This window comes from Plectrocnemia conspersa, unplaced genomic scaffold (genome assembly GCF_051122295.1).
Source record: "Plectrocnemia conspersa isolate PC_06_02 unplaced genomic scaffold, ASM5112229v1 ptg000013l, whole genome shotgun sequence".
Lineage (NCBI taxonomy): Eukaryota > Metazoa > Arthropoda > Insecta > Trichoptera > Polycentropodidae > Plectrocnemia > Plectrocnemia conspersa.
Window position 1 is genome coordinate 14,100,806 of NW_028277177.1, and position 23,642 is coordinate 14,124,447.

Below are 23,642 nucleotides of genomic sequence, written 5' to 3' on the forward strand. Positions count from 1 at the left end.
AATTCTTTTTATTTAATATTAATAATATTTAAACATTATTTACATTTAAAGCATTTAGATTAAATGGAACTTATTAAAATAAGCATCAATATAAATGTGAACGATAATAATAGCCCCAAAATTTTCAAAACATGATATAATTATAAAAATAAGTTATGCGTTCATATTTTTCGCGAAAAGTTAAGCTTCTAGCGAGCCCTGCTCCCGATCGCAACAAGTTCACTCGCTCGCGCATTCGTACGGGATAAAAGAGAAATAGTATTTTGAACGTTATACTATGGTTTAAATTCCATGTACTTATATTTAAAAAAAATAGTAATTCTTAAATAGATCAATTTCGATTCATTAGGGAAATAAGATCAGGAACGCGTTTCATTCAATATTTATATTGACGAACCGCCACTAGTGAGTATAAAAAATATGGTATACCCTTATAATGCCTATTTTTTATATATAAATTTTTACTATGTTTCGCAAATATTTATGTCATAAAAATTCATTTACATGTAATATTTTTCAGGGTTATTTTTTAAATGTAAACTTCTTGATATATCGCTCTGTATGACGTAGATGTACACGTTTAGAAATTAAAAATGTTTCATGTGGCGTTTCACACGGTTAATTTGTTATTCGAGTCACTTAGCGTGTTCGTGTCATAATGCGCATATTTAATGAGTATTGAAAGTAAAACAAGCAGCAATGATGTTTAATTGTATAACAAGTGTAATAAAATAATAAAAAATGCAAGCAATTGGCATAAAATAATTGAAATATTAGTTTTTAGTGTTACTTAGTAATTAAAATAAGTAGGTATATAGTGATTAAGATTTTTTCAAACCTATTAATTTTAAAACAATTAATAAAAGGTCGCTGATGCATTTTTATAGACAATTTCGAATAGGTTTATTTTTAGTGCAGAATAATGCAAAGTAATCAGCTTGTTAAATCTGCAGTGAGTTACTCACTTACGCAAAATAAAAAAAACATTATTTATTTATATTTCACTGACTACTTTCTCACTTCTTTCAAAGGCAGTTATTGCAGTGATATGCATATATAATCACAGATAAACATCTGTAATCAGGTAGGATAAAACAATACCTTCACATCTTCACATGAAATCCGAACCAAATCCGAAACCTTTATTAATTCAAGATTTTCTCAATCTGTTGAATTCTAAAGTTTCCGCCAAAGTACTTTGCTGTTATTAAACTTCATTTGCTCTAAATATAAATAATGTATTTTCTTAACAAAATGCTTAAAGCACATTACCTAGTTATAAAGTGTACATGCGTCTTAAAAAATATCAAATTAGATGATTGTGGCAAGTATTCGGTAGTTAAAAAAAGTATTGTACAGTAGAGAATGCGCCGCATTAAAAGCCTCACTTTGCCGTTCGGTTCATCAACCTCCTGACTAAACACACACCGGCACTAATTAGGATACACTTTGTACCGTGTAATTACAATAATCCGAGCAGTTCATAGTCTTCGCGCTGCTTCCTAGTCTCGAATAGTTGGCAAATTGAAGGCGGTGTGTGGAGAGCGGCCGGATAGGAGAATTATATATTAAAAAAAAAACTCGTTCGCAGTCAACGGCAGCCGCTGACGAATCTGCAAAATGCAGACATTCCGATGACATCATCGAAAACGGTTCGATCACGACAGACAACTGGGCGCGATTCGTCTCGTCGAAGCTAGGGCTATTGTGTAGAAGACAATGCCAAATGTAGCGATTAATTAATTGAGACGTGTATAAATGGCGTTTCATGTGATACGATATGAGTTATGGCACAAGAAGCTGTTTGAGATGGATCAGCGAGAGACATGAGAAATTTGTATCATGTTATAAGAAAATAACTACTTGAATGTTGAATAATTAATTTCGATATCTGTCAACTGCACAATAATGATGAAATTTTATGTAGTATATTTTAAATCACTTAAATTAATTGTAAGCCCTTACAGTTCTATCTGGATATTTTATATCTCCCCTTATCAGCTTATACAAATACCTTTTCTTTTTTAAAAAGGCCACACACTAAATGGTGGTGTATTTTTAGTTATACTTGCGACGCATATTTTTATGATTTATTGCAATTTTGTAATAAATCTAAGATTTGTATTGTATAAATTTAAAAAGTATATGAAAGTCGAAATACCGCAGTACATAACGTCTCAGACTAGTAACCTTAAAATTACGGGTTCGAGCCACGGCAGCAGACTCGAATTTTATTTATAAAAATGCGCTTTTATTAAAAACCGGCCCCAGCTGCAAAGTAACATTTATATATTATAAATTATATTATAAATAATAATTAATAATATATATGTCCCATAGTATCAGAACAGTGAAAGTAAAATTAATAAAAAAAATACTTCACAGAAATATGTTCTCAATTATTAGAAAGCATTAGTTGTTCAAAATAAGTATGTAGAACTTTAAAACATAAACAAAAAATATATACAATCAACGTGTAATAGTACATATAATTTAAAATATCTTATCTTTTTGGAAAACAAATTATATATTGTAATTTTGTGCCATTTAAATTCTTGAATCTTTTCTTAGTTTGTTTTTCTCAATGAGACTATTTTTTGTCTTCAATCCATTTTGATAATTTTATTTATCTAACTTAGATTTAGTTCAATTAAAATTAGTTTATTTAAATATAGGGTCGATATAGCCCTATTAAAGGTCGACTGGGGGTCAATCAAAAAAATATATTTTCACTGACATTTAAGTGAAAACATATCGAAATACATTTTCATCGGCAAATATTTATTACTATTTTTGAAAATATAATTTATCTGACGTGTGCTAGTGAAATTATATGCTGCGTTGTTCTGTCATTTGACAGGTGTGAAACGTTTAAAAAAGTGGTGGTTGTGAATGATACTTGTTAAATCCCGCAAGCCACTTAAAAATTTCGTATAAAAAAATAGTTGTAGAGTAGTATCACCTGTTATGGCCAAAATGTAGCGCAGGGAATAAATACAGTTTCACTGATGACTAGTGGAATTATAAATTAAAAATTGTTTAGTTAGCGAAATTATATTTTTAGTAGCGAAACTATAGCTTCACTGAAAAATACACATTGAAACTAATGTGTATTTTTCAAGTTGGGTTTGGTTAGTTCATTTAGGTTTGAACAGCAAATAAACGTATCGCAACTGTCAAATTAAGTTTTATAGACATATTAGAGCAACATGTAATTTTACTGGTGTTTGTCAATTTAAGTATATTTTTGCTATTAAAAATATATAAACATATGTACCTGAAAATGTTTTTAGATATGATTTCACTGAAGCAGTTTGTAAAATTATGTATATATATATATATTAGTTAAAATACAAATTCACTGTAAAATACATATTCACTATAACTAGTGACTGTTTTGATATTATTACTTTTTCTTTTTCATGTAAATATCTTAATTATTTTTCTTATTTTATATTTATATTGCCTCTTTTATAATTATGTATCTTTAAAATATATATTTAGTTTATATTATTTCAATGTGTATTTATTTAGATTTAACGATTAGCAGTTTTTACAAATTCTCAGTTACTATTAAAGGTTTTGTTTTTATATTAAATTCTCTCGCAGGTAAAAAATATTTATATCCGTTTATAAAATATAAAAGGACTTTTTATAAATATTAACTGACCATATAATAATAATATAAATGATTGTTTTAAAACAATTAGTTCTTAAAAAAATTACTGCCCATTTTTTTTTTAACGACCAATAAGTAAGAGATTTATTTTAAACAATTTTGAGGAAAAGATCAGTTTTTCAGTGGTTTTAATAAACAAATTATGTAATGCATCTAGGTAGTTATAATTATATAAAATATTGTTTGTTATTCATATGTATTGTGAATAATAATAAACAATTTATAATTAAAATATATTATTTTGGGGGTCTATTAAAATCGATATTCATATCGAGCACAATGCAAAGAAGTTTATGTTCATAATATTTTTTGCAGTTATATTTTCAGTTTAATTTAAGTAAAAAAATTGTATATCTTTTTATCTATCAATACTTAATAATAATGTCTTAAATATTTTTTGATAATCTCTCTTTAAACGATTTAAAAGCGATATACAAAATTTATATATCTCTAATTCTTAAATAAATAATATTTATATTTTAATAAATTTTAATATTTTTTATTGATTTATTTGATATAAATAATATTTATATTTAATTTATAGTTTTGTTAATGTCTGTGGAAAGTGCATGATATAAATTATTTTAACGCGTATCTCTCTTTAGAAAATTTAAGAGCGATATACAGAATTTATATATCTATCATTTTTTAATACAAAATATTTATATTTTGATAAATTTTAATTGATTTATTTGATATAAATAATTTTAATATTTAACTTATAGTTTTGTAAATGTCTGTGGAAAGTGCACGATATAAATTATTTTAACGCGTATATATATGTACATTGTTTTTGTGTGATATATGTATGATAATGGCAAAATAATGTATATACTTTGTAACATCTCAACGTCTCGTATATAATGTTAAAATAATTCATGAAATCACTCTCAAGTAGCCATAATATTAAATGTTTTATCTTTTTGCGTTACATCTGATGTGTCGGTGTCATTATAAAGTGATTTAGATAATGCGACAGCATCTACTGTATCATTTCCAGGTGAAATCAGCGCCGATTTGAATGTTCTAGTAATTATGAATATATTGCTAATGGTAAAACGTAAAACGAGGATGAGGAATATTACAATTTAATATTTTTATTGCTAATATTGCGAAATAATTATGAGATATATATTTTTATGGGAAGTTACTGTCATTAGTAATGAATAAAAATATTACTGCAAAGTGGCTATCTATTGCCATCATTCAGATTAATTATATGTATATAATTAAACCTTATATAACATTTTGTTATATTATAGTTGTATACATCATAGATTTTTTTCTATAATCAAGTCTTAAAACAAATGTGAAGACAATCGTTGAAAGGTGTTTTCATGGAAGCTGTTTATCGTCTCAAGTAACCTGTCTTGACTCAAATACGGACAAATAATTTTACATGTTTATACACATCATGTCTCGAAAGAAGTGTTAATTGACCGGGCGTTAATTACCGTCATTCGCTGAATGCGACTGTCTCATTGAAGACGCTGAAGATGTTGAAGAATGATGCACAATCCCTCTTCTGAGTTTTGCAGAAGAAAAAAAGCCAGACGGCTTTCCGGCCTCGATTTCTCTGTTAATGACGTCATTTTGCAACATAAATAATTGCAACCATCTACATTAACCCTTGAGGTGCCGTTAATTTTAATTACAAACTGCTATACGTATGCTTCTTTACGAATAACGGTTGAGTGCCTCCACTATTAGCAATATTGAATTTTTAAACAGTTGACATTTAATATTTTTTATTAATATTAAAAATCGTTTGCTTTATTAATGCAATAGTAGTAAAAACATAATGATAAACTACATTTATATGTATAGCCAAATTCAGCCCTCAAATAAAATAAATACTAAGAAATCCACACTTGTATTGAACTCACGATCAATAAAGGTTAATAGTTAATGTGTTGACATGTCTATTTTTTGCAATTGATGTCGCAAAAGGGTTAATAGTTCCACAGCTCCAAGATAGAAAGAACAACTGCTAGTTTTTTATGCCTTCAGTACTGTTTATATGGAGCGGGTATTCAACTCTCGTACCATCGCATACTTCAGAAGATTCCGTGTCATAGTCGATACACGCGCATGCCAACTCTGCTTTGACACATACGACGTGAAATCATGACATGTCATCATACTCGCAAAAAATCTGACGTTCCTCTCTCCTATTTTTTATTAAGTACCAGAGAGAGGTAACGCGTTAAATTATAATAAAATATAAATTATGGTAAATATTTTTTGTGATGAACGTGCGTGATTTTTTCTCGTCGAATGCGCAAATAATGTAATTTTAAATAGGAACAGATTATTAAAAATTATCTGAATTAGCGTAATGATTTTTTTCATAGTTGCGGGTCAAAAATACTAAATTACAGGTCATTATGCGTAACTACAGAGCCCGAGTCTTGTGGGTTATGATTAAATGTCGACATGTGTAACGTTATACTTATATTAAGTTTTGGTTCTTGGTGTGATGTAAAAATGCGATCGACTAATAGACATTTTAAGTTAAATGTTGTATATATAAATTGAATTATTTATCATTATGAAAAATTATCTTATCTTAAATTAGGTATTGAATGAAACTCAGAAATATTAACATAAATGAGCTATCGGAATTATAATGTTTATAATAAATAGTTTTTAGTTTTGCAAACATCATACAAATATTTATTCATACTAGCTCTTGATCTAATGGATTAAAGATTTAACTTAAAAATAGTTTTATAACGCATTTTTATTTATTTTTAACTAGTGCATTAGTTTTGGCTATAAAATGTTAGTATTTGCGTCCTTATTAAATTATAGTGATATAAAAAAGAGAAAAGTGTTTCATTACAACTAACTTTGACTCTGGGGTAATATGTAATATTAGTCAGACAAAAGCTTATTTCGGTTGAAAAAAAATGTATTGAATTTTTTACTAACTGTGATAAATATTCTAAAACCATTAAATTACTATTGTAACTACTTACAAACGTACTTATTTATCCTGTAATAATATTAGTAATTACGCAAAATTATTTCATATTTAAATAATCCACTATTATCACTTCAGTTGAATAATCATTCATTTTGATTTCAGTTAACGTCGTGGAGGCCCTCCAGGAGTTCTGGCAGATGAAGCAGGCGAAAGGAGCTGATCTTAGAAACGGAGCAGTTGTGATATATGAATCTGTACCGGCAACGGCTCAGCCCTACATCTGCTACGTCACGCTACCTGGGGGGTCGTGTTTCGGAAGTTTTCAGGTCAGTCGTCGTTATCGTTAAACCATACAGTACCTACGTGTGTAAAAATGTGATCATCAATGTTTTACGACGCTAAAAATGGATTTTATTACAATTGTTTATTGCATCCGTTGTATATAGTTTTACGATGCACAATTGACCTATACACTTAAGTTCTTTTGTACAAACATGTGATAATAATTTGTTTATGCATACGTGTAGTTAAATCGTTCAGCACTAAGGCTTTAGATTTAGATAGTACGGTTTTTGTTGTTGATGACGAATATCTGTAATATTTTAAAATATTTTTTTTGCCTTGATTTTCCAAATTTTTTACAAATAATAAATTAGTTCATACATATATTTATTGCTTTATCACATTTTTAATTTATTATTAAATCATTTCTGGGTTTGTAGAGGTGCAATTTAGAATGTTTTGTTGAAAAATAAATTCATGAAATTTATACTAAATAAATTTTATTAATATGGTCTTATTCATATTTCAGCAAAATTTATTTGACGGTATATTTTTCTTCATTAGTCCAGTTTCAGCCACATTTTTATTATTTGCAAATAAGACACATTGTTACTTTAAATCCAACGTACTAAAAATTCATACATAGGTCAATTAAAATGGAGAGGATCATTAATGTAATAATGTTCTAAAAATATCCTACGCAAAAGGTCGCGTTTGTCGTAATTACAAAAATGGTCATAAAACTCGCAATAAGCTGGAATTGTGCACAGTTAAATAATGTCACGTTTCGTTTACAATTCTTTATGGCACAGTGTTAAAAACGACACCGTTTAAATCCAAAGCGTATGCGCATAAACGTCCGTGTGTTTTGTGTTAAAATTTTAAGCATTGGTGGTCTTGCAGAGTAAAAGTAACTACTTATTTTAACTTAATGTTTATATTGAATTTATTATTTTTCAATAGACAAGTGATCCTAACATTTTAAATGAGGTTATGTATTTCAATCTGTTTTGAATAGCGCTTCATATTCATAGCAATTCTAATCAACAAAAATGTTTTTCCACAACAAAACACAGAGACTTGTCCATTGCAGAATGAGGCAATTTAAAAATCCTCTTGTATCAATGATTGAAATGCATTGCCATTTAATATACCGTCATAGATATCCATATCAAAGCTAAAAAGTGCACCTCTGTAAATATATGTATGCAAATTAAATAAATATCACTGAAAACACAAATATTTTCATATTATTTTACCTTTCATATATAATTAGTTTCACCTTTTTTATGTTTATTCTTCTTACATCACGGAAACACCTTCTAAAGACTCGATTACTGCTTTAACTATTTACGGTACTATTTATTACACATTTTAATATTTATACCTACTAAACAAGTTTTCACGATGACTATTTATATCCATTTCTATGCATATTAACTGAATTTATAAATTAAAGGATTATTAATACGTATGAACATATGCAGTAAAAATATTTTATCGCCGAAGTTTATTTTGCTTTTACATATACTCGTTAATACTTATTTTATTTTTATTATTAGATTGTATTTGTTTCGTAAAAAGCTTAAGTATTAATAGGTGAATAACCAATACACACACACACAATAATTTTATTAATTTATAATCCCAAATAATAACCCGTGAAGTTTATTATTATTTTATAATATAATATGTAAGGTTTTTCATTGTTAGTTTATTTCAGTTAGCATTGTATTCTTTAATTTATTTATAATCGATAAGTAGAACTCTGCAAATATTGTAGAAAATCGTAACCAGCATATTTAATTTGGTTTGGACTTAATCTCTCAATTCTCGAAAACTTTTGATAAATAAAAATATATATGTAATATACATTATGTGATTAAAATAATACAATATATTATTGTAGATATCTTTATATATGTAAAATATTTTAACTGTTTGTATTTTTTGCCAATATGGCATGTTAACTATATTATTCATAGTAATTAAAATATAAAAGAACTTAAAGAACGATAAAACATGTATCATTTATTTGAACATATAAGTAGGTACATTATCACATATAATTATAAAAATAACTTTTTAAAAAGCACATTATCTAAAGTAAAATTAGCAATCCTTGTTAGGAGATTTTCGGTAAAAAAAGCTCTTGTGTAAAGCCCTCTAACATTTTTGTTATCTGTGATTTCTTCTTATCTGAATATTAATGTAGTTTTAAGATTACCAAAGCAAACTTTAAGTCGATAAGAATAGTTGAAAAAATCATGGACAATTTTTTGCTATTCTAATACTTCCGACCTTTATAAAAAGCTTTCATGAAAGTATGCATATTATTTTAAACATCTACATTTTTTGACACAGCGGTTGTAAAAAAATTAAAAATATTCGTAGAGTACGCTCGGGATAAGGATTCCGGTTTGTTATTGTGTGCGTGAACTGTGTGGCTCAAAACAATTTCGCTCAGAATATTTTATTTTTTTATTTTAAAAGAAAATATATGTTTATTTAACATATTATACATACATCTGAGCTAAGTTGGAAATTTCAACGGACAATTAAAAATATATTATATAATCGAAAAAACCAGACATTGATGTCATTAATTAAATATTTGCAAAATTCCAAATCTTTCACTAGTCAAAAAAAGAATGAGGTCTTTAGCTATTCTTCAAAAGCAAAAAGATATAAAATGGGGAAAGAAATTATTCGCAGATTGTTTAATGGCTCGACGGCTCTATTAAATCATTAGAATTCATTGAATAATTAAAAAAATTATCATTGGCGCAACGATAAGAATAATAACTTTTTTAAGCCTTACAGAGAATAGTGTAAAAAAACTAACAACGTACGGATTAATGGAAAAATAATTAAAATACTTTAATCCACGGGTAAGAGAACGTATAACTTACAGTGTATATTTGAAGCCTTGATATCAATTAACCCAGATATGCCAAAAAAATTTTGTTCTCTTAAAATTTCATTTATAATTAAAAAACAGTAGCACGAGTTTAGTGACCTACCCATGGGACATTGGGCATATCTGGGTTAAATCAATATCAACACAAAATTATTTAAAATAAATCACTAGAGAAGATCGAACTTCTGTGCCACACTGCACTTTAATGACGAATACCAGCGTTGACGAATCAGCGACTGTCCTTAAAAGAAAAAGAGAGACAACTAAGTACACGCTACATCGCTTCTCCCTCTCATGTACATGTACACGCACACAATAACAAACCGGCATCCTTATCCCGAGCGTACTCTACAAATTTAATTTTCAACAAAAAATCTTTTTAAAAATTTACCAAGAAAACGCTACTTGAATCCTATTTGAAACTAAGTTGAACCTATCTTGAACTTTTCGTCAATAATAATATTATTAACAAAAATATCTTTAGATCTGTTCGATGTTGTGGTGCTTCTATATTGAGTCAGTAATTTTGTCGTGGCAAGATGTCAAAAACATTTTTTTAATAAAAAATCGATTTTTCTAATAAAAAATGAAATGGTTTATTTTTCAATTTGAGTCAATACCACATTTAACTTTTCCCATAGACGCTTAACCTGATCAAAAATTTGCACGATGATTTGAGGGTATACTTAGTTTCGAAAGAAACTGTATGAATGTTATATTAAGCTAATGAGCTGCTTATTTTTTTGAAATTTTTGCTTGTAGTGCTGCAAACATTTCTAGTAGTAAAGTTGTACTAACACAACTTTATCACTAGAAACTCGCTAAATTATATTTTTATACGCCATAAAATTACACAATTTTTGCGATGAATAATGGATCCTTTATTGCGGATAATCTATTATTAATTATCAACAAATCATCTAGTAATGTATGTGTACATATAGTAGACTGCAGTATTGTTAACTACAAGTGTCTTAACATAAGACAAACGGTAACGACTGAGATCTAATCTATGCAACTATAAGCACACCAGGGGGCAAAATATGCGTTAGGATCAGAAAATCTATTTCAACAAATCAGATATTTTTCAACTTTATATCACTATTTTTTGCTTCAAAGAAACAACGTTTGATAAAAATAGTATCTATATTTAAAAAAAGATGGTAATTTTCGACACTAAAGGGTAGACGGTTGATGAAAGCCCATCCTCATAAAGAATCTTAATCACTTTATAGAGAGAATGCATGTAAATAATTTTAAACCATCTGCACACAGAATAAAAAAATTGTAACAGCTGTAAGTATGTCGCTAATAAATAACGCGAACAGCAAAAAGCATAAACTTGACTAAATTTGTGGACTTGGAAAAGTTGTATATTTTGAGGATTTATTTAATAACCATAAATAAATTTGTGGAGCAAAAACAATTGATTTATATGAAAAGCTTAATAAATAATCCAAGGTATCATACACTTCAAGACCATTTATATCTTGAATATAAACAGAAATAAGAGTAATTAGACATAAGATAAAAAATAACGAATTTTTCAAGAATAATCTAGAAACCCTTTTCTGTCAATTTAATAATTAGTTTCTAATTAATATAAATTAATAATATACGTATATAAAAACATTTTTAAAATGTGTCATTTTCTTTGACTCAATTAAGCTATTTATCAACTTTCCTTTGTGTTATGTTCTTTGAAACACAAACGCCTTTCATTATAGATAGTAAAACAAACAATGCATTCTTAAGATCCCTAATTTCTTATCTTTTTGTAAATTTTCAGAATTGTCCCACAAAAGCCGAGGCGCGGAGAAGCGCCGCCAAGATCGCCCTGATGAATAGCGTTTTCAATGAGCACCCCAGTCGACGGATCAGCGACGACTTCATCGAAAAGGCCGTCGCTGAGGCCAGGGCCAGCTTCAAGGGTGGCTCCGAGGAAGTCGACAGCCCTAACACCGGCATAGGCGCCTTCAGGTTGGTATTGACACGACACGCTCTGTGGTTTATGTCAGCCATAAACACTTTAAACGTTTCTACAAATGAGAAAAGTCGCCCTGTCCACCGTGTACTTTGTTTTTTTATACCTTCTTTCTCCGACCGCAATCATTAATAATGCATCTTCGGTTTACGTGATCGGGTTTAAACGTTGCCGTTCTTATCTGGCTTAATTGTGGCGGAAAAATATCTAGTATAGTTGTTTTGTGGCGGTTATCCATAAAATTATCACTATACCACTAGCTTATACCACCGCCTGATGTACTAAAGCTCAATTATTATATCATTAGACATGTTTATATTAGTATAGATAATTAATTTTATGACCAATATTTCTTTTTTAATTTTTATAATTATATATACATATTTTGTGTCATTAGGTAGACTTAATTATCTATATTAATTAAAACAGTTCATAGCCAACATGGCTATGAACTGTTTTAATTAATATAGATAATTAAGTCTATGACCATTATTTATTTTTTAATTATTATATATACGTATTTTATTATTTTGATTTTATAGACATCCAAGAAAGTGAATTATCTTAATTTTATAAATATGTTTTCAATACGATTTCGTGCTGCAGCTTCTGTAAAAGTTCGGAAAATTTTTGATCTTTCTCCATATTATTGTATAATAATAATGTACAATATTGTATTAAAAAATCACACAAATCATATTATAAGTTTTAAAAAAATATTAAACCGTCTGATTTTTATTATTTAGTAAAACAAAACAGCAGTCCTAAAAGGATAACAATTTTCAATTTTCATAGCTTGCATATAAATCTATAATATAATTGTTTAAAACAAGCATTCAAATATAAAACAAGATGGCCGACAACAACCGTTTTAAATAATTATTATTTATAAATAAAATTTTGCTACGCGACAATAATTTTCATTAATTCGTCATGTGCGTTGTTCGATTTGACTGAATAAAAATAATTGGATTGCAAATTAACTAGGTGTGTTATAAGTATAAAAATTAAATATATACATAATGTGTCGAGGATTAGAAGAGTACATTGATTAAACTAGATAAACAATCTTCAAATTTTGAATTCCTGTCGATGGGCTCCGAGGCCGAAAAGTGAGTTTTTCCTTTTATAATACATAAACATTATCATTGCTTCCGATTTAATGCACATATACGTTAGATTTGACTAAACTAGGTACGTTTTAAACGTAAATATGTAATATATATACTTAGTATGAAGATTGAGGCTATTTTCGATTTTAAAAACGTATTTTTTATCTATTGATATTAGGGATACATGGCGTGACAATAATTGTGATACAGTCGGTTATTTGGCTTAAGAAGCTTGCTTACAGCAAAATAAATTAAAAGCATTATTGCAGCAAAAAAACACCTAGATCGTTCCGACGACTCGCAATATACATATGTGTAGTTTCTTGGATGCTATCTAATAAACGATATTTTCCAATGATTATAAATATGAGATTGCATATATAGCTATTTTTTATACTTGATATTATCATTTATATGGTACTTTAAGTTTGGCAATTTAATTGGAGCGTCAATAACATAAGATAAAAATGCAAAGTTTGACTTTAGATTATAATGTTTATGTTGCAATTATTTTGATGCTAGGTGCTCTCAAAAAAAAAATTTGTGAGGTACCAAATAATGATAGATAGAAAAACTTGATTTTCGTCACTAACATTATATCGGTTCTATGATTTTAAGTGTCCCTGTATTTTTAAGATATATTTTTATTTATTTTTTCTTAAATTATATTGGTTTTTGGAAAACCTTTTCAAAAGCAATTTGGTAATTTTTAAATTTAATAAGCAAAAGTCAAACATATAAATATTTACATTGAACTAAAAAATAATTTGTACTTTTAAATTGCAATACCATTTACAAAATACAATTTTTTTATATACAATACAATAAAAATCATAGTATTCAGATTTTTTTATAAATTCACTAGAAAAATATGCTGGCTACGAGGAATAGTTAAATTTAAATGTAATATTAAAAACTACTTCTTCGCTGCAAGAAATCGTGTTTTAATTTAATTATCATATTTAATTCATCGTTTATTAATTTTAATAGCTTATTATAATTAGTTCATTTAAAACGCATTTAAAAGCTAGTCGATTAGATATATTTTATTATTATCGTTTTTTTAATATAAAATGTGAATTTCTCGCTATTAAAGTTGCTAAAAACTTTTCGTTGCTCGTATATACATACATATATGATACACGAATTGTCTAAAATATTTAGGAATATGTGAAAAACATGGCATTTTTTAACCTTATAATAATATTTTTCAAACCTCGAAGAGTCACATATTGAAAGGTTGACCTTATATTATATTACAGATGAAATTTACTTGATGAAAAAATGAAATTGATTAAGATTTGAAAGGCAGAAAAGTACAAACATGAAATGTGTGATTTGCCATTATTCATTCACTCAAGATCTATGAGTTCAGATAGCCTTTAATATTCTCTTATTATACAAATAACATGTCAATGTAAAGATAATCGATTTTGTTTGATTTATGCAATAGTTGAGTTCGCTCTTAATATCCTTAGCGCCTCATAGCATATGCATTAGATTTTAAGTTTATGGTCAAAGCAAACGATGATTTGTATTAATTATATCGAAAAATATGTTATATGACAGATTTAAAATCAGCGAGTAATTTCAATGTCACGTTATTGGCAATTCGTTAGTTCATCCTAATAAAATAAAATTACATATACTCACATTACATTGAACGATCTTCACAAAACAATTACGAATTCCGTCTGGGTGTCGCGCGCAACGGAGCGCTCCCACGATCCATGCATAGATCCGTATCTGCGTCCTGGAATCGATCTCATGAAAAATCATTAATCGATCGAGATCTCGAGTATATTGCACGAGCACCGAGACGAGTTTTTGTCGCCGAGTGTCGAGTGTTGAGTGCGAAAAAAGTGTGATTGGCGACACACGCGCATATGTCACGGCCGCGCGTTAATGGCTTGAAATGTTTCGGTTTGGCTCGGTTCGGTTTCTCACGCCCCGGCCTGAGGGGAATACAAACAATGGTTCTTTTGCAATAAATCTTAATGCGCGACCATTAACAACTGCGACAATCCAGGCGGAGGTCTCACGCGGCCTGGATGACTGTGGCCTTCAAAATTTCAGTTTCAGGAGATTCAATATAAAAAAAAACTTATTAAGACACCTTATTTATCTAATTATTGAAGAATTTTCAATACTTTATATGTACAGCCTAACTTGATTTAAATTAATCTTCACGATATTTATCCGAAAGATTAGGAGAATCTAGGTAGATCTAATATGTGATGATCGATCGGAATAATAACTATATAATAATCACTAATTCTGATTTCCAGACACGATTGAAAAACACTAAAATCCATAAGCAATTCAAACCCAGATTTCTCAGGTCAATAGCGTAGCTGTGTTTAGCAGCACAGTTACGTCTTTAATAAAATGTAGTTTATAAAAAAATATTCTATGCGATTAATTGACTGTTGACATTTTTAAAGAATATAATAATAAAGTAAAGCATCGAATTTAGATTAGAATTTTTTATATATTTGAATCCAGTTAGAATTTTTTAGGACAATGCGGCTTATTAGCAAATATCTTAATGTTTCAAAAATTAAGCAACACAATTTCTTCTACACTTAGGAAGAAAAGTTTGTTCATTTAATTGGGATTTTTATTATTTTTTTCTGGTAAAGGATTCTTATAATATTTATTTTATTTTAAAGGTTAAATTAAATTAAACTTTAAAATGTTTCTTAAATAACATAAAATTCTGGAACATTTTCCGTTAAAAATATAAGAATTTATTAGGAAAATATTCGATTACATTAAAAAAATTTTAGGCTATGCTGCATATGATACGGTAATTACAAAAAAGTCAATACCAACCATGGAGAAAGTTCACAGGTGCATAATATTAACTCGGAAATATGAGTAATTTCTGTAATTTCGGAAATTACAAACTGTTTTATTTATTATTACCTTGTTCATGAGACTGCACTTTCGGTGTTAAGCTTGACCAGGACTGTTATACATAACTTAAAATCGGATAAAAAGTTGACTGGTTTTAAAGATTGTGCAATATTCATATGGAGATAAAAAGTTACGAAATTTGCGACTAGAAATATGAACGAATAATTAACATATAGTTGGATAAATGGGATAGTATTTAAAAAAAATGGGATAAAATATTAAGATTGCAGTCTCAATATCGTTTTACACAAGTATATTTTATGATAATAATTATATAAGTTCTACGAGCCCCTTCGCTAAAGAGTTCCTTCTACGGATTATGGAATAGATCACGGCTTGTATCATATGATGCCAAACTAAACATTAATATTGTGTTATTGTATTTTTGTCACGATAAACTCAATGCCTATTGCTCTCTTGCAGATTCATGCTGGAGGCAAACAAAGGCCGCACGATGCTCGAGTTCCAAGAGCTGATGACTGTATTCCAACTGCTGCACTGGAACGGCTCCCTGAAGGCGATGCGCGAGCGGCAGTGCTCGCGGCAGGAAGTCGTCGCCCACTACTCCAACCGGGCGCTGGACGACGACATGCGCGCGCAGATGGCACTGGACTGGACAGCGCGCGAGCGCGAGGCGCCTGGTGCGCTCGCGCGAGAACTTGCGCGCGCCGAGCGCGAACTACGCACGGCTAGACTGGCCGGCAGGGAGCTGCGCTTCCCCAAGGAGAAGAAGGACATATTGATGCTGGCGCACGCGCAGCTGAGCGCGGCCGGCAACACTTGATGCGAGTCACGATTCGGTCAATTGAGAGATGCTTTAATTTTTTTTGTATTATGTCGAATTGCTGCGCCGCCCTCGATCTGCAACGTGCCATGCCCGGAAACTGTATAATTGTATAATTTTGAAAATATTTTTTTCTGAGAATTGTTTATGTGTGAAAAAAATGTGTACAAGAATCAGTAGTAGACAATAAGACGAGTGCCTTTTTTGTTCTTGATATAAGAAATACGTATGAGGCGTTTGTTTTTATTGAATTGATGAATTGGATAATTATGACTTGTTATATTACATGTTTACTCTGGCACCGCTTTGTGTTTAGTGAGTCGCAAAATTTAGATCAACAGCAGCCTGCGATGGTTTTACGGTCATTGCGACCAATGAACCGTACTGATGCTGCAACACTGGCATTTGTCATGAACAGTGCTTAGCCACGAAATATTATGGGGACATAATATATTGAATCAGTTAACCCCACGGTGTTGAAAATCCATGTACGTTAGTAAACCCTATAGATGGTTCCCATTGCTTCCCATTGTGTATGCCACTCGATAGTAACAGCCACCAATCCTATAGTTCTATCATAAAATGATGATATAACATCCACCCCAAGGTTCATTGTAAAATAGAAGAAGTAAGACAATATAAGAAACCATCCTCACTTATGCGTTCAGTGATTTGCCTTTAAACAGTTTGTGATGGTCTTTTAAAACTCAATATAATGTCACCTCATTTATTTTAATGTCGGTATTCACCCAAATAGTAGTCGAAGATATATTTGTTAAAGGCAATAATTTCAAGTCATTAGGTCGGCTTGCTGCGACGTTTACTTCCTTATATAGTCAATATATTATCTTGCTTATAAACCGTGAAGAAGCTATGCCGAGAAATTGCTTTTATAAATATTTCAATGTTGCTATACGAGTTGTGACAGTAAAATATTTTTTTTACATTATTATGTAATTCTTAACTCAAATGCTTACAATCATCTTTCTAGTTTATATATCTAAAAAAATCTAAAAACCTAGTTATTTAAATCTAAATAAAATGATAATATATGTCTTAGCAAAAATAATATAATATACAAACTATATTTTTGCCTATTTAGAAATATTGAAAAAATCTATTATGTTCACTAATTGTCATTCAAAATAATTAATCTCGTGGCTTAAGCTATATTAAAATATAATCGAGTTAAAGCAGATCGCTCAGAAGATTGCAACTACTCTGGAGAATCAGTTATAATGGCCCTAATCTTAATGCTCTTATAGGAAGTAGAATACTTAATTCAACAGTAAGAGTATTAGAGTATTCATTACAACGTAATGGCTGCAGATATATTCTACGTATTTACTAAATATAATAATACAAATTGCAGTGGAGAAGCATAGTTCTGATCTTCAATGTAAAAATGCTGATGAATGTACACAGTCTTATTTAATGGCCCATTTAATCAAAGTTACCATTTTCGTTAAAAACACTTAATTGAATTTTAAATATAATTATTTAGTTACGCGCATGGCATTAATCGACAGATTAAAATTTTAGAATATATATTTTGACGTAAACTGCAAATATAACATTTATATTTGTATATCATTGAAAATAAATAAACAAAATTGTTATGTGTAAGTGTGATAATGTTTATCTTTTCACGAACTAGCGATAGACGATGATTTGTCAAAATTGTATTTGATTTGGCTGTGGTACAATTTTAATTAAATATACACTAAACTGTTTTTGAATTGTTTAGATTTTAAATCATTAACTTTCGAGAATATCTCTAAAATAAAATAAAATTTAAAGTGCCATAAGGTTAGCCAAACATTGGATAAAGATATTGCAAGAGTATTACAAAAAAAAAAACAATATATTTTGGCAATTTTAACATTTTCCATCGGTTATGTACGAAAGCGATATTTTAGAAAAAGAGTCATTTTGTTAGTTTCGGAATAAGGTTAGTCAAGTATGTTAATTACTATTATATTGTAAATATTTATATGATTATAATAGATCAGACGAAGTGATAATAATCGATATGATTTAAGTTAACTTAGATAATGTATTAAGTCAAACGTTAAGTTAATCTTCTAAGTAATATGTGTAATATTATAGCAATATTTTTTTCTTACGTAAATGACATTTTGTATAGCTTTTTATTTTAATTTAGATCTTTGTAAACAAATCATTTCCTCTCGTTTTGAATTTTTGTGTAAAAACTATTTTATAAGTAAAGAAAATGTGTTAATATTAATGTATTTAAATGTAGCAACATTTTTATAAAAATAATAATTTTATAGAAAAATTTACCTAATTTTATATACGGCATTAAAACATTTTCAATGATCTCATATACTTGTCAAAAATTTGCATTTTAAAAAAGTGTATAGTTATTTTGTAAAATGTTTTTTTTCATATTAGTTTTCTGTTTATTTCACGTTATTTTGAATATGCTTCTATTAAATATTATTACAAATCTTATAATAAAACGCATATAATATGTTCATATACGTATTTACTACTTCTGTAAAGAGTATAAAAAAGTAACGCAAAAAATTATACTTTTTTATGCTTTTTAAAATTATGTTCATTTGTGTTGTATCGCTTAGAAATGCAAATAAATGAGTCAAAAGATAATTTCTTTATTGAAACACTGTTTTTTTATTTATAAATAATTCATAATAACGGTTCACAATACAAAAAAACTTACATAATTGTAAGGCAATTATGGCATCGAATTATTATTGTTACATCAGAACAAAAAAGCATTCAAAAAGGAATCTCTCAAAAAGGACAATGGACGTAAAGAAAAGTTGATTCCATCTTCTCGTCAAGTTATTCCAATCAGCTGAATGTTTAAAAGGACGCTGACCGCAGATGCAAGTACAATTCCTTTATAAAAATGTTCAGTGACAAAAAGTGGTTGACATGTCCTCACTCCATACGGTATGAACAAACTACCCAAAATTGGTTGACGAAAACTTGCGCCACATTCTTAAAATCAACATGCACACACATGTATATAATGTTCATACAATATAATACATAAAATAAAGGTCTTATCGATATAAAAAAATAAGATGATGGACTGGAATATCCATAAAAGAATAACGTTTGCCACTATGGTATGTAAGTACTCAGATAATTGCCTTATAACGCCAGTAAGTGCCTAAAACGGGGATTGCAAAGCTCCTTGATAGCCTCTGGTCACAAGTATAGGAGATCGATGTACGTGCGTAAAGTTTTGCGCTCTTTTTGGCATATTTTGGCAACACAAGAAGGCGCTTTCTTATACAAGTAATTCAGTAACCCACACTGAAAGTTAAATACTTTTAATATTATTAAATTATATTTACAAACATTGAGCATCTTAAAGTTATTCAGTAACTATAGTATAATAGTATTGTAGTCATTGTAAATCAAAAATTATTTACAAATAAACGAAAACCTAACATAAGTGATATTAAATCGTATTTTAAAAAGTAATTAACAGTGATCAAAACCAATTCATAATATATAAAAAATAAAATAAACAAAATAATGTAATTATATGTATATTTAAAATATGTTGAGAGTGACAACAGCACGCATCACAATGCTCCTAAAAGAAAGGCGATGGGATATAATAACGGATAACGAGCAAATATACTCTTATAAACCTTTTTTGAATAATTTGAGTATTTGGTTATTCGGGGATTTTAAATTATAGATCCCGATTCATGAATGCTACGAACTAAGGTATCATAGAGGAGTCTCGGAATCTATATTCACCACGTAAGTAATGCATCTGTCAGTATAACAAATACAAAAACATATAAGCGTGTTTTAAGGACTAATGATATTTTGTTTATTGCGCTTTTAACGCGTTTCGTAAATAAATTAAACTGGCATTGGAAATATATATGATTTAAGCTTGATATTATATATGTGTGACTTTTTATTTTTTATTTAAATTAATAAAATAATACCTTAGTGTCAAAACAATGAGTATTTAAAAAGCGATGAAAAATAACTAGTACATGCATTTGAAACAATGTGCATTTGAAACAATAGATAGCTGTAGATTAATTAGCATATTAGAAATTTTAATGTGATTGAAAAAAAAAATTGCATAAAATATTATTTTTACCGAAAACAAACATTTACAAATCAAGTGATCAATTTTAAAAGCGTGTTATATTATATTATAAACCACAAAATTGTTATATTAGTGCATTTATTGCTTATACATATATGAATGGTGCGTAAATTTTGTATCCCAAATAATGAAAATGGTAAAGAAATAATTTAATAAGAAGGTATGTATTTGAAACGCTTTTAACACGATTTGTGACAAGTTTTTTCTCATGGTCAATTCGAAATTTTAATAAGCTATTTATTATTCCTGGTCTATGGTAGCTGATGGCTCCCAAATATTTTAGTTAGTATAGTATTATGATAAACTTGTATTGTCTGAGAAAATATTACATCTAATTTTGTTTTATAAAAGTGTTATTTTTTTCTATACATTTCTACGCTATTAAGATTCATTATACAGTTGTAGAGTTGTAGCATGTACTATACTACTGAATTAGAAAATATACTTTGCTACTTGTATAAATATATGTATTTTCCTTCTCACTGTATTTTATATATTTTTTTTACTTTTTCTATAATTAATTCACGTATTTATAAAGCTGATATGAACCACATATTCCAAAGAAGTGAAGATACATTATATTTGCAGCATTGTCTCGGATTTTTTGCCCTTATATCGAATTAATGGAAACAAGCTTTTGTGCAGAATATTCTATATGGAAATCTTCTTGAAAACTTGATAGCTATGACTCAATTGTGTTATTTGCAGAACGATTAATCGCGTAAGAGCTAAAATAATCTTCATAACAGACTGAAACGTAATTTGACAGATGGCATTATTGTGGTAATGTCAAAATAAAATATAAACCTAAACAATAATTGATCAGTCTCTAGTACTATTATTTTAATTAAATAAAAAAATAAATTGTAATTGGCAAATTGAACATAAATTTATTAGGTACTGTAAGATAAGGATTATCAAGTATCTGAGATAAAAGATACGATATATTTTATTATCTAAGCTTAGGTCTCACTTCTCGGGAAATTGCATAATAGATTTCTTTCGACAAATAAAAAAGTTATGCATATTACAGCAATAGCAATTAATTTAATAACATGACTAGGTAAAACAATTCGATTGATCCGGTGAATGTAAAATATTGCAATCAGTTTTATTTATCACCATTTGCTTTAACCTATTCATTGTCTGATTGATTCAAATTAAAGTGGGGCGTCTATAAGACGGTTTATATGGATTCAGAAGGTAATTGATTGATATAACAGGCAGGAGACCGCATTACGACCGCGATTCGCGAGACGGACGGATTGATTCGCGACCATAAATCTTTACACTGAGGCCTGTAATTTGAAATGGAATGCTGTCCAGAGACTTAAGAAAGGCGAGGGCGGGGGCGCAGCCCTCACACTGTATAATATATATTTATATATTATATAAAATGCATATACATATATTTTAATAGTATATAAAAAATATGACAAAAAGCAAATCAAAATGCTAATTTCAAAAATAATTAATTATTTTTGTATATACATATACAATATATACAAAATAACTGTCATTGGAAATGTTAAGCTTATATATTATATCATATATGATTTATTAAGTTAGGAATAATAAATATTTATTTTTTATATTAAATTTTAATTACTAAAGTAGTGTCAGAGCAATCAGGATTTAATGAACGGCATCTAGCTCAAATTGCCATTCAATGCTACATGAATGACATGCTAGAGATTGCAGACGGTAAAAAAATACTACTACTAAACGTCAATTTAAAACAATAAATAGCAGTAGATCAATTAATACATTAGAAAAAATAATGTGAATTAAATATTTTAAAAATGCCCAAAATAATCAAGTGAGCAATTTTGAAGGAGTGACATATATAATGTACCGCAAACTTTTTATATTACTGCCTTTACTGCTTATATGAATGGTGCATAAACTTTGTACTTCAAATAATGAATAATACAAGGCAGTGATTTATTAATGAAATATTTAAAATACTCCTTTTGCACCTTCTTTGCGACAAGATTTTTTCTCACGGTCAATGCGGCAATTTCAATAATGCTTATATATTATACCTGACCTATGCTTGCCGGTGGTTTCTTCGTCATTGTGCTTGCTATGCCAGTAATATAACCAATAAAGCTTTAAATGTAAAATAGTCACGAATAGTTCAATTATTTGGCAATTGTGCAACCATTTTTTTTATTACAGCCATGTGTTTTTAATTGTTATAAATAAACTATAATATTATGGTTTTATAATTGGTTTTGTAAAATTGACTGTATCTGTATTTATTTATGACTTACTAAGTAAAGATAAATCAGCGAATTCAAATTCTTCTTAATATTTAAGATAATTATAGAATAATACTTAGAAACCTTAAAATAGTGTTTTCATATCAATATTAAATACCTCTCATATAGAATGAAGGCCTGGCTTTAACCGGCATCAGAAGAGGACGTGATTGTGATTTTCAAAGACGTTTCGGAACCCAAAATTGGAATATCTTCGAAAATATTTTGATTGTCAACAACGTCCTTCAGTAGTGTGAAGAAATGTTTGGCATTCTCGAAGTCCTCATCAGCTTCTCATAGACTAAATCTTCAATGATCGATCAAAAACAGTGATTCAATAAATATTTATTAACAATATGTGTAATTTTGGAAGTGTAACTGTTAATGACAAAAAAACATAGAACTTTGACTAAATATTTTAATTGTTTTGATTATCATAGTTAAGCAATATGTATATATTTATTTTTTATAGTTAGAACTCACCTAGTTAATTTGCAAACCGAATATTTATATCCAGTCAAATGGAGCAACGCACATAACGAATTAATGAAAATTATTGTCGCGTAGCAAAATTTTATTTATAAATAATAATTATTTAAAACTGTTGTCACGTTACTGTCGGCCATCTTGTTTTATA

The 23,642-nt window shown here is 28.7% G+C and overlaps 1 protein-coding gene across 4 annotated transcripts in view; it reads left to right on the forward strand.

The window, feature by feature from the left end:
- The window catches only part of lft (Limb expression 1 family member lowfat), a 116,723-nt gene extending 97,469 nt beyond the window's left edge, over positions 1–19,254 (forward strand). For 3 of the 4 annotated variants that reach the window (XM_088201396.1, XM_088201397.1, XM_088201399.1), the window contains 3 exons: positions 6,771–6,934; positions 11,600–11,790; positions 16,249–18,402. In XM_088201396.1, coding sequence (XP_088057522.1) covers positions 6,771–6,934; positions 11,600–11,790; positions 16,249–16,609 — 716 coding nt within the window. In that variant the 3' untranslated portion in view covers positions 16,610–18,402. Of the gene's footprint in view, positions 1–6,770; positions 6,935–11,599; positions 11,791–16,248 lie in introns of all 4 variants that reach the window. The other variant, XM_088201398.1, reaches the window with a different exon arrangement.
- The last annotated feature ends 4,388 nt before the right edge of the window (positions 19,255–23,642 follow it).